The sequence below is a fragment of the Mauremys mutica genome, chromosome 5, assembly GCF_020497125.1.
Source record: "Mauremys mutica isolate MM-2020 ecotype Southern chromosome 5, ASM2049712v1, whole genome shotgun sequence".
Taxonomy (NCBI): Eukaryota; Metazoa; Chordata; order Testudines; family Geoemydidae; genus Mauremys; species Mauremys mutica.
Genome location: NC_059076.1, coordinates 129,648,845 through 129,662,488, shown reverse-complemented (window position 1 = coordinate 129,662,488; position 13,644 = coordinate 129,648,845). Strand labels below are relative to the sequence as shown.

The window sequence follows — 13,644 nt, the reverse complement described above, 5'->3', positions numbered from 1 at the left end:
GGGCACAATCAAATAAGTTTGAGAACCACTGATCTATATGATGCTGAACTATTGCAATGACATTGGAACCATGTAAAGAATTCACATGAATTTCGTTTTGAGATTCAGACATAGATGTTTGCTTGATGGAAATTAGGAACATTTCTTTTTAACCAGAAACACGTAATTGCTGTGTTATTTTTATAAAAGTAGCACATTTTTTCTGAATATTGCAAATGTCTGGTATATTGGGGCAGACTTCAGCAACTATTTTCACCGCTTCAAGGATGTTTGCTCAGCGAGACATGATGGAAAATCACCAGCGTTCTCATTGTATGTTCCTGGCAAAGACACAAATTAGAAACACACACACACCTACAGTCAAGATCCTTCCATGTCGGATGAAATTAGCCCAGAGTCTGTAAGTTTTTCGTTTCTTTTCTCATAACCAACTCATCAAAGTAGCAGCCACAATAACAATTGTATCAAAGGTCAGAGGTGCCAGGTCTCCAACATGAACGGGAAAAGGGTGCTTTGATCACAGAGTCTAGTGCAAAAACACCATGCATGGGATTCTGCTCCAAGATCCATCAGTGTTCAAAGACACGGAAGGCAGAAACAGCCAAGAGAAGAAACAAGAGATGGCACAACAAAAGTCAATGCCCTCCTGTCTTGTGGAGCTGCTTTCTGTGCTGCAAAGACCCTGTGGCGTTTCATCCCCTCCACCTCTGTCTGCAGTAGCCCTGGTGCAGAGAGCAAAGGCCTTGTACATAACAGAATTTGTTCCTCTTCTGCAGGGCGGAAGTCACAGTGGTTAAGAGAATAAAACCACAAGATCTGAAAAAATACCATGAGGGTCGTGGGCCGCTCTTGGTGGGTTTCATACAGCACAGACCCTCAGCACTGCACAAAGTTGTTTTTGCAAAGAGTTTGCAAGCACAGTAACACCTGACTGAAGGCATGGGTGGAACTAACCTACATTCCAACTATGTGTTTTTTTGATATAATATACTGTACAACAAGTATACCTGATCATGAGCTGTATCCTGCTTAGCACATAAACAAAATAGTGTGTTTTGTAATCCTCATTATAGCATTATGGCATTTCACTAAGACTCTCGCTTGGTCTACACTAAAAACTGATGTTGATATAACTGCATCACTCGGGGTATGGAAAATTCAGATCCCTGCCACAGTTACATTGACCTAACTCCCAGTGTAGACCGTACTATGTCGATAGGAGGGCTTCTCCCATCAACATAGCTACTGCCTCTCGGGGAGATGGATTACCTGTGCCAATGGGAGAAGCCCTCCCGTTGGCATAGGTAACATCTTCACTGAAGCAGGCCTTCAGTGTAGATAAGCCCTCAGTCTAATGCAATGAACTTTCCACCAGGAAATAGGAGATATGGGATTTAAACCATATCTAAACCATTTAAACCATGCTTTCAGATCTAAACCATAAGGTCTTAACCTCGGGTCACAACCACCTTGTACTTCCCATATATCTCAATGGGAAGAGGGTTGCAACTAGATCCCAGTGAGATGGGAGGAGAGTTTGAGAGTGGATCCCGATATGGAAAAAAATTGAGAGCCACCGATCTAAAGGATCCAATGCTGCTCCAATCAACATTCGTTTTAGTGAATGGTAAAGGAAAAGTACAGTAGCTGGCAAGAAGACAGATACATGACAGATCGTCCCTGGTTACAATGCAAAGGTGTCTGGCCTTAAATATGGAAAGATAATTGAAACCAATTTTTAAAAATGAATCAAGACTGACTTAGGGATGAATTCTTCTCCTCTGGGTTCATTTAATTTTGGAGGCTGAGAAACTTTCCTACTATGTTTGCTGACATCACATCCTCTCCAAAAAGCACTACGTCCTATCAAGCCAAACCAGCGAATTCATCTTTGCTCTGCTGCGACTTTCTTGAGAACCATCGGCACAAGGAGATAATGGCCAGATTCGTTTCTTTGCTGGTTTTTCTCAGTCTGAGCTTATGTGAGTACAGAATTGCTATTAAGTGTAACCGCTTTAAGAAGGGTACTTAATAATGGGAGTTTAGGGTGGCCTCTCCAGAGTCATCTGAATGGAGGAGTCAAAATGAATGGGCAAGGAGTCAAAACAAAGATTAAAAAGCAAACAAACCCATCAGCTTAATTTTCAGTTTTATGTTTTACTTTGTTTCTGTGAGTGAATAGAGAAAATGGCCCAGAGCCTGAGCTCAGTCATGCAGGTGCAGCCAGTGGAGTTACTCCAGATTTACTCCAGCACGACTGAGAGCAGAGTCTGGCCCAAGGATTTTTTTGGGTTCACAAGAGTCAAAACTAATGCATCATTTTAAAAAACTTGTATATGTCAGTGTAACCTGAGCTTTCACCCAGATGGCTTCTCTGCATCAGATGATCTTTGAACTAGGACTCAGGCGATCGCTGTAAGGACTCAGGCGATCGCTGAGCACACTGCAGCCCTGAATCCTGGCAGTCGCTGAAATGGATTATCCGAGTCTGCCTGAGAGCGTGTTGGTCCCTTAGCCCTGTGCATGCTCTGGGTGTCTAGGCATGAATCAGCGAGAATGGAGCTTTGAGTGAGGTCTGAGACCTCAGTAAGGAGAATACGGCTTGGGATGGTGCTGAGGACGCTCTCTGTGGATGGGTGTGACTGTGCTGATAACTGTGCTGGGTGGATTTCTCTCCCTCAGGTTGCTGCAGATCCCAGGGCCAGGGAAGCAAAATGAGTGTGAGGCTCCGCAGCGGTGGCAGCCCCCTCGCCCTGGGAGCCAGGGTGGAGCTGGAGTGTGTGTTCTCAGGCCATGGCCTTTCCGACAGCGGCGTGTCCTGGATGCTCCAGCAAAGGGATTCTGCCCCCCAGTTCATCTTGTTCATTACCTCCCTCAACCGGGTGGCGCCGACGGAGAATGGAAAACCACCCGAACGCTTTGAGGCAAAAAAAGAATCCAACATCTACAGACTGACCGTGAAGTCCTTCCAGGAGCAGGACCAGGGCAGTTATTATTGCATCGTCAACCACAACCAGAGGCTGCACTTCAGCTCCGGGTTCCCACTCCACCTGCCAGGTCAGCACCAACCTCACCCCATCTAAGCCCCCTCTGCCTGGGCTGGAGCCCCAGCATTCCCCCTCCCTCCTAGCCCAGCATCATCCTTATCACCCCTCAGACCTGGCCCTTTCTTCCTGTGTGCCCAGGTGGGCAGGTGTCAGGGGTCCCTGCACAGAGCTTCTGCCCAGGACGCCCCTCTCAATGTTTCGCTTTCCCTGAATGTCTCAGCCACGCGGTCTCCTTGCATCTGCCTCACCCACCCTCTGCATCACTCCCCTTCACCTCCACTCACTGCCCGTAACTGCCAGCAGTTGGGTGTCCCTGAGCAGGATGAGGGTTTCCCCGTAAGGTCCTAGTGATCCCTCTCCTTCAGGAGACTGGAGACAATGGGATAGATGCCTGCTCACTTTCCCCTCCCCGTTCCCAGTCATGGCTCTGCATGGATAATGCCGTAGGAATGGTGCTTAAAACACTGGTATCCCCTTCTATCCAACAAAACCCCATCACTGACACCCCTTATACCCAACCAATCCCTAAACATTAAGAAAATCTTTTAAAAAATCAAACCCCAAACCTTAGCCAAGCAGAGTTTTGACCCCAAAACGGGATAAGTGCCAGAGACTCTGTGACGTCCAGTAGGGGCTTTGCTATTGCTACTGATTTGATGTGGACTGGAAGGCACCCAGATACTATGATGATGGGCAGCAGGATAAAACCAGATTAGATAGATAGATGCATTTACTGCTCTTTGGAGTCTGTTCCAGGGATTGCCCCAGGAGATCCCTACAGAGTAGCCTTGGCTGGGGAAGGAGTTGCTGTCCACATGGGCTATGGGTACGTGGGGGCCCAGCCCCAGCTCTACTGGGGGAGTGAGTCCTGGAGGGAGGGACAGGGGAGGCAGCGAGAGGAGATGAAGGGACAGAGATTGACTTCACTACCTGTTGTTTCCATTCTTGTCTCCAGCTCCCCCCACCACAGCCCCCTCTACGAAGGCAACCACCCCCCAGCCCAGCACCACCGCCGGCACCAAGGAACCCAGGGACTGCAAACACTCCCCGAACACAGGTACCGGCTTTGGGGGGAGCCAGAGCCCCCAGCGGCGGGGCTGGCTGTGATTTCACTGCACGCAGCATGGGCCCCCGGGCTCGCGCTGGCGGTCCCGGGCTGGACAGATCCCAAGCCCGGATTTGCCGGCCACGTGTTTTCCCTCTGGAGGGAAACCTGGCGGCTCGTTAAACCAGCCCCCGCCGATAAATTCAGCGGCTCACGCACGAGCCCCAGCCCCGTCCTCCCTGCTGGGATCGCTGCCGAGTAGCAGAAACGGCTCCCCCCGCTATCGGCCAGCACAGGCCGTCTCTGTCTCCACAGCACGTGGTGGAGCCTGCACCTGTCCCTCCCTCCCCTGCACCCAGTGCATCCTGCACCCCACCCACCGCCTGATCCCTCCTCCTGGAGCCGGGGGCCGGGAGATCGCTGAAGCTCCTGGGTTACTTTTCTTTTTTACGCTGTTTCGTTTCTGCAGCGAAAGCCCCAAAGAAAGGGCTGGATTTATCCTGTGACTTTTACATCTGGGTCCCCTTAGCGAGCGCCTGCCTCCTCCTCCTCATTGCCCTGCTGGCCACCATCACGATATGTCAAAGTAAGTGACTCCTCTCCATCCGGCTGAGCCAGATACTCCTTAGCTCCCAGGCCAGAGAGCAGCGTTTAACATTATAATATTATTGTCAGTGATGGTGAATGACCCATGGTAAATTGTTCCAATTGTTAATGACTTGCACTGTTAAAATGTACAGTACGCCTTATTTCCAGACTGAATTTGGTTAGCTTTTTACTGAAAAAGTCCTTCTTTTCAGGGTCAGGTCTCAGTTACCTCGGGGTAAATTAGGTTGTGCTCTTCTGGCAATCCATGCTGCTTGCCTATTGTAGAAATAAGTGCTGCAAACAAATGTTCACTGGCTTTCCAGATTGGTATCGATCGCAATCAGGAACGTACAGTCAGTGGTCCAGTTCTGAGTTTTAGTCCTGAATAAAAACCAAAGGCTCAATCCTGCAGCCACTAATCACACGAGTGGCTCTTATTCATGGGAGCAATTTCATTGACTTCAATAGGACTATGTGTTGTATAAGGACTACTTGCCTTACTTAAGGGTTGCCCAAAAGAAAACTAAAAGAGACAGTGGCTGGACCAAATCTACAGTAAATATAAACTCAACTCTAGCATGCAGAGGATGATTTCAGGAGGAGAGGGGGAAATGCCAGTAATGTGTTGCTGCAGCGTCTTTTTTACTGAACAATGACTCGCTCGCTAATTCTTTCAACTCCATCTTCTTTTCTTTTAAAAGAAACCAGAAGACGAAGATGCAAATGTAAAAGGTTGGTAAACTTCCATTTGGGGGCATTTTCTCTTTAGTTCAGTGGCTTCTTGCACAGCCTGTTATAAAGTAAATTGATACCACAAGCCAAAAAGTCCCACACATTGGCCCCCTCACATGCACACAATATTACTTCTGAGGGTTTGTCTGTGTCATTAAGTCCGGAAAACCAGCCTTAAGGTTCTTGCTTTAACCCTTTCTCCTTTGTTATTATTATATACCATTGAAATACAGTAGCACCCCATAGAGAGTAGGTACTGTACAGACACACAGGAAGACAGTTCATGCCTCAAAGAGTTTGCAGGCTGCAGACTTTGTGGATATGAATTACAGTAGGCCCTTTCATTAGGGGATCACCTAGCAAATGTTACATGTCTCCGTCAAGGATAATAGGGGAAAGTATAGTTTGTTTTTCCAGCAGGCTTGCTGTCACATTGGCCAGTATTATCTAAGGGCTGCAAGGTGCTGAGCCCTCTGGGCCAGATCCCCAAAAATATTTTAGCACATGCATGATCCTATTGAAGACAGTGGGACTACACACATGCTTAAAGCTGAGCTGTACTTAAATCCTTTCCTGGATCAGGGTCAGAGAACTCAGCTCCTTGAATTTTTGACATCTCAAATGTAAGGCCCATTATCTTGCATTTTTCTGTTCCCAAAACTACTATTGGATTCAAGAGATGCAGGACCTGGCCCACCCCCTTGCATTAACATAGGGTTTGGGGCTATTTTTGGATAACATTTCGTTCCCCCTTTTGCAGATCATTGCATGTTTGGTTATTTGAATAAAACGACGGCACATTCAGATAACCGCACTGTGAAATGTACCTGTGAACAGTAAATAAATAAATAGTAATGACAAGTAGCATTCAGGCTCGACCCAACAAGTTCTGTCTGCACAGACTTCATGGGCTCTCCACGCACCAGGAGTTTGTAAGGTCACGTTCTTATTGTCCAGCTTCAAAGCTATTACCACCATTAAGTGAGACTTCGCAACATCACTGTGTTGACTAATGGGAAACTGAGGCAGGCAGGTTCAAGTAGCTTTAAATGACTTGCCGAAGGCCCACAGAAGATGTTTTAAACAGGGTCAAGTTGCACTTGTGTGAGCCTCATTTTACACTGTCCCAGTGAGTGCTCACTAGGGATTTGCACTGGTGGAACTACATTGATGCACAAATCTATACAACAGACAAACCCTAAGTGTCTGAGTTGGGATTAGCATTTAGACGATCTGGACTTAATAATGCTCAGGGTAGTATTTTCAAACCTCCAGAGCTTTTTCTTTGGCAAATCCAATGTTTGCAGACAAAGCTAAGCTCACATTCCCCCTTCAGGACCCACATATGTCAGATTTTAAATTTCAGAACAAGCTATTTTTGAGTTACCTAAATGAACAAATTCATCTGAGAAAAATTAATATCAGAAAAATGCTGTTTTTAATATGTCCCTAATACAGAATGGTTACCAGATTGTTAAAACTTGTTAAAAATGAACTCCCTAGGCTGAGATCAAGCATTAGAAATTGCTGCCCAAAGGGTAATGTTTTGTGAAAGGGTTTTAGAATGAAAATGCCTTCTGATCTTTAAATATAACCCTGCTATCACAGCACTGTGACCACATCATAGCAGCTTTACACAGGAACCTAAAAATATATATGCCTCTATTATCTCACTCTATCTCCAGTATGAGATATGTATTGCCTTGCAAAGTGCCATTCTACTCCACTGCAGAGTGTGTGTTACAGGCCCCCTCTGTGCTGATCTACAGAGGATGGAAGTTTTTATGGTCAAGAGCTGAGCATATACCGTAATAGATTTTTTTCAGTTTGGGGGTTGAACTGGTGGGGAAATGGTTCAGTTAGAACCAGAACAGAATTTTTGCTGTTTTTCCTTGCCAAACGAAAAAAAAATGTTTCGGGTCAAATGAAACATTTTGTTCAACCCAAAACAAGGGGTTTTTTTCTTCAGTTTGGATTGTTTTGGGGGCCTTTTACCCTTTCTTTTTCTAAAAGTTAAATTTCAAAACAAAATGCCATTTTGAAACCATATTTTTCACTTCAACATTTTTTAAAATAGAATTCCAATTGTTTTTGGCCAAAACTATCCACTAACTTTGACCCTAATTTGCAAATAGTTTTAGGGACCTAAAAAATGCATTTTGTGGTGAAGAAATATTCACTTAGTTCTATTACAGCCCCCCGCTAAAAAGGGTTGATACTTTAGTTCAAGCTATAGCAGCTCTTGCTTTTAGCTCTGGATGTCCCCAGTTCAATCCCTGGTGTGTTGGCCAAGAGGTCATCATGCCACAATGTATCTTTTTGCTCTGTGTTGTACAGCACCTGGCACAATGGGGCCTTGGTCCATGACTGGGACTCCTAGGTGCTACTGTAACAACAAATAAAAATATTGCCTGTTTGCCTACCCAAAACTCCCATTGAAATTACTATGCTGTGTTAATATGGGAAAAACCTAACAGCAGAACGATGGAGTGTAGAACCAATAGTGTGAGATTCCAAGTGCCTAAGGAAACAGATTTTCTGTGCATGCCAGAAAAATTATATTTTAATTACTTACATTTCCATTATTTTAAAACTTTTCCCTAAAAAAGCTTAGCAAAGCAATTATGCCTTAATGCGTCACGTTCATCTGTTGATATGTAATTTATGCACAAAACAAAATATTGGGAAAATGGGAACAAGTATGTATCCTTTTCCCGGCTCCATTCAAAAACAGCTGAATGGACTGCACTCAAACTTCCCCAGAAATTCACCTGATGGCGGACCAAAGCTTGGAAAGTTTCAGGCCAGAAGGAACATCTTGAAGAATGTTTGAGCTAGGAGCTGTTAAAGGGGAAGTTCCAGTTTTCTTTTTGCAGCGTGAGGCATTTAAACCTTACACTTTACTGTAGTGAATAAAAGGAATATCACAGACATGGATGGGAAATGAGAATTAAAGGCCCTGCCCTGAAAACCTTTATTCACAGGAGTAGTCCTTGCTCTGGTGAGCAGATCACTGATTTCAATAGCAGCTCTTCAGAAGTAGGTGAAATGACTCAGATGATAAAGGACGCTTCTCAACAGGATCTGGCCCCAGGACTGGCACTGGCACCTTCAGGGGTTATTTTTTCCACCGCAAATGATTTTCCAGTGAAAATATGCACTGTACACTGAGCTAGATCTTCAGCCGCTGTAAACAAGCGTACATCCAAAGGCCCTGGAGAGGCGCAGATTTACACTGCTTGAGGATCTGACACACTAGACTTTCCTTTTAGCTGAACCTGATGAAGCAGGTTACTATAGAAGGTGATTCCTGACATTACATTGACAATCCTGGGTCTGATCCTGCGTATACTGAGCCCTTCCTGCAAGGTGACAAGTGTCTGAAGTGAATGGGGGTGGTGGGTGCTAAGCAGGAGGCTGGACCTGTAATCCTTTGCTCACACAAGCAGTCCCAGTGCTTTCAGAGCTACAACTCACATGAGTGAGAAGGATTAGCAGGATCAGGCCGAGATGCTCACCACTTGTCAGCATTTGGCCGTTAGTAGACTTGGAGAGCACAGCAAGAGGGAAGTAGGAGCAGGCTTATTATTTGCTGCCAGCTTTCATCATAAAGTAAAATATGATGGTGATTATTTATTTGTACTATTGTAGCATCTAAGCGCCCCAGTCACAAACCAGGACCTCTTTGTGCTAAGTGCTACACAAACAGAGAACATAAAGCCCCAAAGTGCTCACAATCTAGGTATCAGACAGGAGACAACAGATGGATACAGACATACAGGGGAGTACAAGGAACCAATGAGACAATATTGGTTAGCATGACAGGCAGTGGTCTCAGAGCACCAGCAGCCTAACCATTGTCAAGTTTTTTGTAGGCATCACAGCCAGAAAGAGTTTGAAGGAGGGATTTGAAGAAGGATAATGTATTAGTTATGCAGATGTTTCTGGGCAGTTTCTCTCAAGTGTGAGGGGCAGCATGGGAGAAAGCACGAAGGTGCTTGTTTTAAAATTTAACAAGTGGGAGATGGAGGCTGATTTCATGGTCTATCAGAGGCAGCAGTTGATAGGTCGTGAGGGGCCTTGAACAGGGCCAGCTCCAGCGTTTTTGCCGCCCCAAGCGGCGAAAAAAACAACAACAAAAAAACGTGATCGGCGGCACTTCGGTGGCAGCTCTACTGCTGCCACTTCTTGGGCAGCAATTCGGCAGCAGGTCCTTCCCTCCGAGAGGGACTGAGGGACCCACCGCCAAGTTGCCGCCAAAGAGCCGGATGTGCCGCCCCTTTCCGTTGGCCGCCGCAAGCACCTGCTTACTGCGCTGGTGTCTGGAGCCAGCCCTGGCCTTGAAAGAAAAGACAAATAACCTCTTTAGTCTTGGAAGGATTTGATATTTATCAGTAAATGTCAGTAAACACTGATTTCACCGCACACAAGCAAAACAACAAAAATATATTTCCATCGATAATTGAAATTTACAAATTGGCAAAGTAAGAAAAATGCTGTTTAAGAACTTATTAGAGTCAACATCCTTTAAAAGAATAAGAACATCCTTATTCTTTTGAATTAGGCTTATTGCAAATGGACTAGCAAAAGAAGAGTAAAAACAGGTATGACTGCTTGATTTAAGGCTATTTACTTCGTATATTTTGACATGTGATGTTGACAATTTGTGTCTTAATGGTTTATAAAGCTCGAACTTTTTGAATCTCAACATCTAATGTCATGAAATAACTGTGTCCCCCATCATTTCCCACAACTGTGAAAATTTAAATCAATAAAAATAGAAAAAAGTCTCAAAACCCATAAATTGTGCAACTGTGAATGTATAAATTGATAAAAAATTGCTTTAAAATAGATGTTGACATACTCTTTCAAAATTATAAAAAAATAAAAATCAAATTCTGCCAAGCCTACTTACGTTTGATACAAGACTTCTCTACAAAGTACACATTTCGATCTGTGGTTCTTAAACATTTACATATCTTCCTAAGATCAGAAGCGTCCCAGGGACCACGTGCCCTTTCCCCCTCCAAGTCCAGAAGCCACACCTGCCTTGCAGAAACCAGGAATCTTAGCTATGTGAAAAAGTAATAGCAGGACAGTATAGCAAATAAACTCGCTCTGACATGGTTGGTACTGACAGCTTAGTTACTTCCCTCCCTTTTTCTTGTGCCTATTTCCTGTTCTCTGCGCAGGACCTTACAGTACATTGAACTGGATTTCCCCCAGTTGCCTGCAGCCCCCACTGCCCTAATCAATCCAGGTCACTTTGCATTATAGTTCTCTTCTCTGAGTGCTTGTTACTCCTCCAGGTCTGGCACAGCGGACAAATTTGATCATGGTTGTACTTCCTTCAAAAAAGCCACAAGCCAATTCTTGCCATTTTATCAAAAGTCTCATAATATTTAATGTTAAGGTGCTAACTCCAGGAGTCAGGTGATTATGTAAGAGCCTCGGCTTTCAATAAAAAAAAAGACATTTCTAGCCCTCATGATTTCAGAGAAATGCCTGAAAACATAACCTGAGTGTATCCCAAAGGCTCAGAAACCAGAGGCAAATAAAAAGAATCCAAAATGCATTATTTTTTTTAAAAATCTCATGTTTTTAAAGGCAGTCTCATGATTACTGGGGCCCTGACTCATGATTTTTGATGTTTGGGATTGGCAATACCATGTCACAAAGATCAATACGAAGCAGCTGTACAGGATCCAGAGTGCGGACTGATCTGTTGATCGAAAAGCCTTTGTAAGGTCCTGAAAGAGTTATGGAGTGGGCTACAGCAAGCAGAAGGTGTCACTAGTTGACGACTGGCAGGTGCTTCGTCACTTCACATCCAAATAAATTGTAAACGTTGCCTTTTCCTCTCTCCTTAGGCCTATGAATGGGAGCAATGGAAAACCCAGCATGCCAAACAGATACGTGTAACGTGACTGAGCCATTTGCATCTGGATCTCCAAACGGGAGCTGTGACTGCATAAACAAACCCTACGTCCATTTCCATTACTCATTCTCGGCCTCACTTTATTTTTTAAATTGTTCTTGTACTTTCTATTCTGTTAAATTTTAAAAGGCAAACTGTTCAAAAAGAGCATATAGATAATGCTGGACACCAGCCACTTTCTTCATCAATTCTATTGCCTGGATTTTAAAGTATAGCTCCCTCCAAAATTTTCTTGGTTGAATCTTTCAAACTGGTCATAAAAAAGCAAAATATGCCAAATGACATAGTCCATAACTCTAGCAAAGCCCCCACTTACTGAAGTCTATGACGCAAATCCTGAGATTTTTATTGTCCTTACTTAAATATATACCAGTTGATTTCAACAGCTAAGTAGAGACCTCAACGTTCAGTCTGTTGGGAATTTTGCCTGCATAAAAACAGAGTAAAGACTGCCAGATTAGGCCTGCCACAATAAAGTGTGTGCTCCTGAAGTCACTGGTAAAGCTCTCATTCACTTCACCGATGCAGGACTGGGGCCTTTGTGAAGACATTTTTATTTGTGATGCTGTCTACAATGGGGAAAGGAGATAAAAGGTTTTTAATCTAATGAGCATCCCAATGCCAAGCTAACTGGTAGTGGGGCATTAGCACAGGCTAATTTTAATTTTTTAATTTTAAAATGGGGCAAAAAGCCAGATAAGTTTGAACAATCACAGAGTTTAGTATCAACAACTGGCTAAAATCAATGAAACTGTAAAACTTTTAGAAGACATGATGCAGGGTTGAAAGGGCAAATGGTAAAAAGGGCTGTTATTCCTTTTACGGTCCCAAAGACTAAAGATTGCAGGCTCCAGCATTCTGCCCTTACTCAGGTAGACTCTCACTGACTTCAGTGGGAGTTTTGACTGATCAAGGTATGCAGGATTCATCCTATTTCTAGGCACCCTCAGGTAAGTGGCAAAAGAGTAAATCTAAGCCCATTCTCCCTTCCGCAAACCAGTGTTTTAAGCACAGAATGAAAGATCTTAGTTTTTTCAACTATGTAGTTGATGTAAATATTTTCTTGCTATAATTGCCATAAAGTTTTTCATTATTTCTGTTCCCAACAATCAGTATAAATACTGTGGAACGATTCAACTATACTTCTAGATATTCTCACTAAAGTACATTTCCTTTTCTTCTTCTTAGCCTCAGAAAAGTTTCCCACCTGTAAAATAATACTTCCACACCTTGCTGTCATGCTAAACCCAAAATACTTTGGGGTTAAAGGCCTTATAAATCTGTAGATACAAGATGTTGACTGGCAAGAGAGATCTCTTACTATATATTTATACACAAATCAGCCAGACAAAATATTCCATCTGTATTGGCACTACCACAGTAACACAATCCAAATCCACTTCCAACATCCCAAGTGTCTCTCTTCTTAAACAGTGGATCTGGTAGTAAGTGTGGCCCCAATTTAGTAAGTCCTAAAGCTTGTGCCTATCTCAAGACTTGTGAGTAGTCCCATTCACTAGACCAAGAAATCTTTTTGTGACAGACGTTGAGATGCCATGTAATAATCTATGAATACTGAGATATAATAAAGTTATGAACACTGCATGTGACCTGTTCTGTAAAGGGAAGTTACAGTAGAGTATGGTGGGTTATTGGAATTTCCTGAATGAATGTATCGATCTGACTTAATAGGAGGTTGTGAGAAAAGCAAGCAGGAAAGCAACAAAATAGCTAGAGGTAAGCAACCCTCCCAACAAACACAGGGGTCAGGGAGGGAGGGAGTGTGAGGGGCAATTGTAAAACAATGGCATTCCTCCAGGCCTTAGGCCAGGGGTCGGCAACCTTTCATTTATTCACTCTAATTTAAGGTTTCGCGCGCCGCTAATACATTTTAATGTTTTTTAGAAGGTCTCTCTTTACAAGTCTATATATTATATAACTAAACTAGTGTTGTACTGTAAAATAAACATGGTTTTCAAAATGTTTAAGAAGCTTCTTTTAAAATTAAATTAAAATGTTGATCTTACACCACCGGCCCGCTCAGCCTGCTGCTGGTCTGGGGTTCTGGTCACCTAGGCCGGCAGTGGGCTGAGTGGGGCCCGCAGCCGGGATCCCAGACCGGCAGTGGGCTGAGCGGCTCAGCCCACTGCCACTCAGGGGTTCCATCCACCGTCTCCTGCCAGCCGGGATCCTGCCTGCCGGACCCACTCAGCCCGCTGCTGGTCTGGGGTCCCAGCCCTGCCCATATACAGTGGGTACCTACCTTCTCCCTGGTTCTGGCCCATCTTTTCCTC

General features: G+C 44.2%; 1 protein-coding gene across 1 annotated transcript; it reads left to right on the top strand.

The window, feature by feature from the left end:
* The first annotated feature begins 1,911 nt into the window (after positions 1 to 1,911).
* On the top strand, positions 1,912 to 13,273 carry LOC123370671 (T-cell surface glycoprotein CD8 alpha chain-like). Its single transcript, XM_045017360.1, has 6 exons — positions 1,912 to 1,982; positions 2,683 to 3,057; positions 4,003 to 4,104; positions 4,562 to 4,678; positions 5,382 to 5,412; positions 11,283 to 13,273. Exons 1-6 carry the CDS (start codon positions 1,937 to 1,939, stop codon positions 11,332 to 11,334), a joined length of 723 nt encoding a protein of 240 aa, XP_044873295.1. The 5' UTR covers positions 1,912 to 1,936; the 3' UTR covers positions 11,335 to 13,273.
* The last annotated feature ends 371 nt before the right edge of the window (positions 13,274 to 13,644 follow it).

What these genes read in the sequence shown, in the direction of transcription:
- LOC123370671 (XM_045017360.1), top strand. Translation starts at nt 1,937, where the DNA reads ATGGCCAGATTCGTTTCTTTGCTGGTTTTTCTCAGTCTGAGCTTAT. An exon ending in TTTTCTCAGTCTGAGCTTAT is followed by an intron (nt 1,983 to 2,682) that starts GTGAGTACAGAA and finishes TCTCTCCCTCAG; the next exon opens with GTTGCTGCAGATCCCAGGGC. An exon ending in CACCATCACGATATGTCAAA is followed by an intron (nt 4,679 to 5,381) that starts GTAAGTGACTCC and finishes TTCTTTTAAAAG; the next exon opens with AAACCAGAAGACGAAGATGC.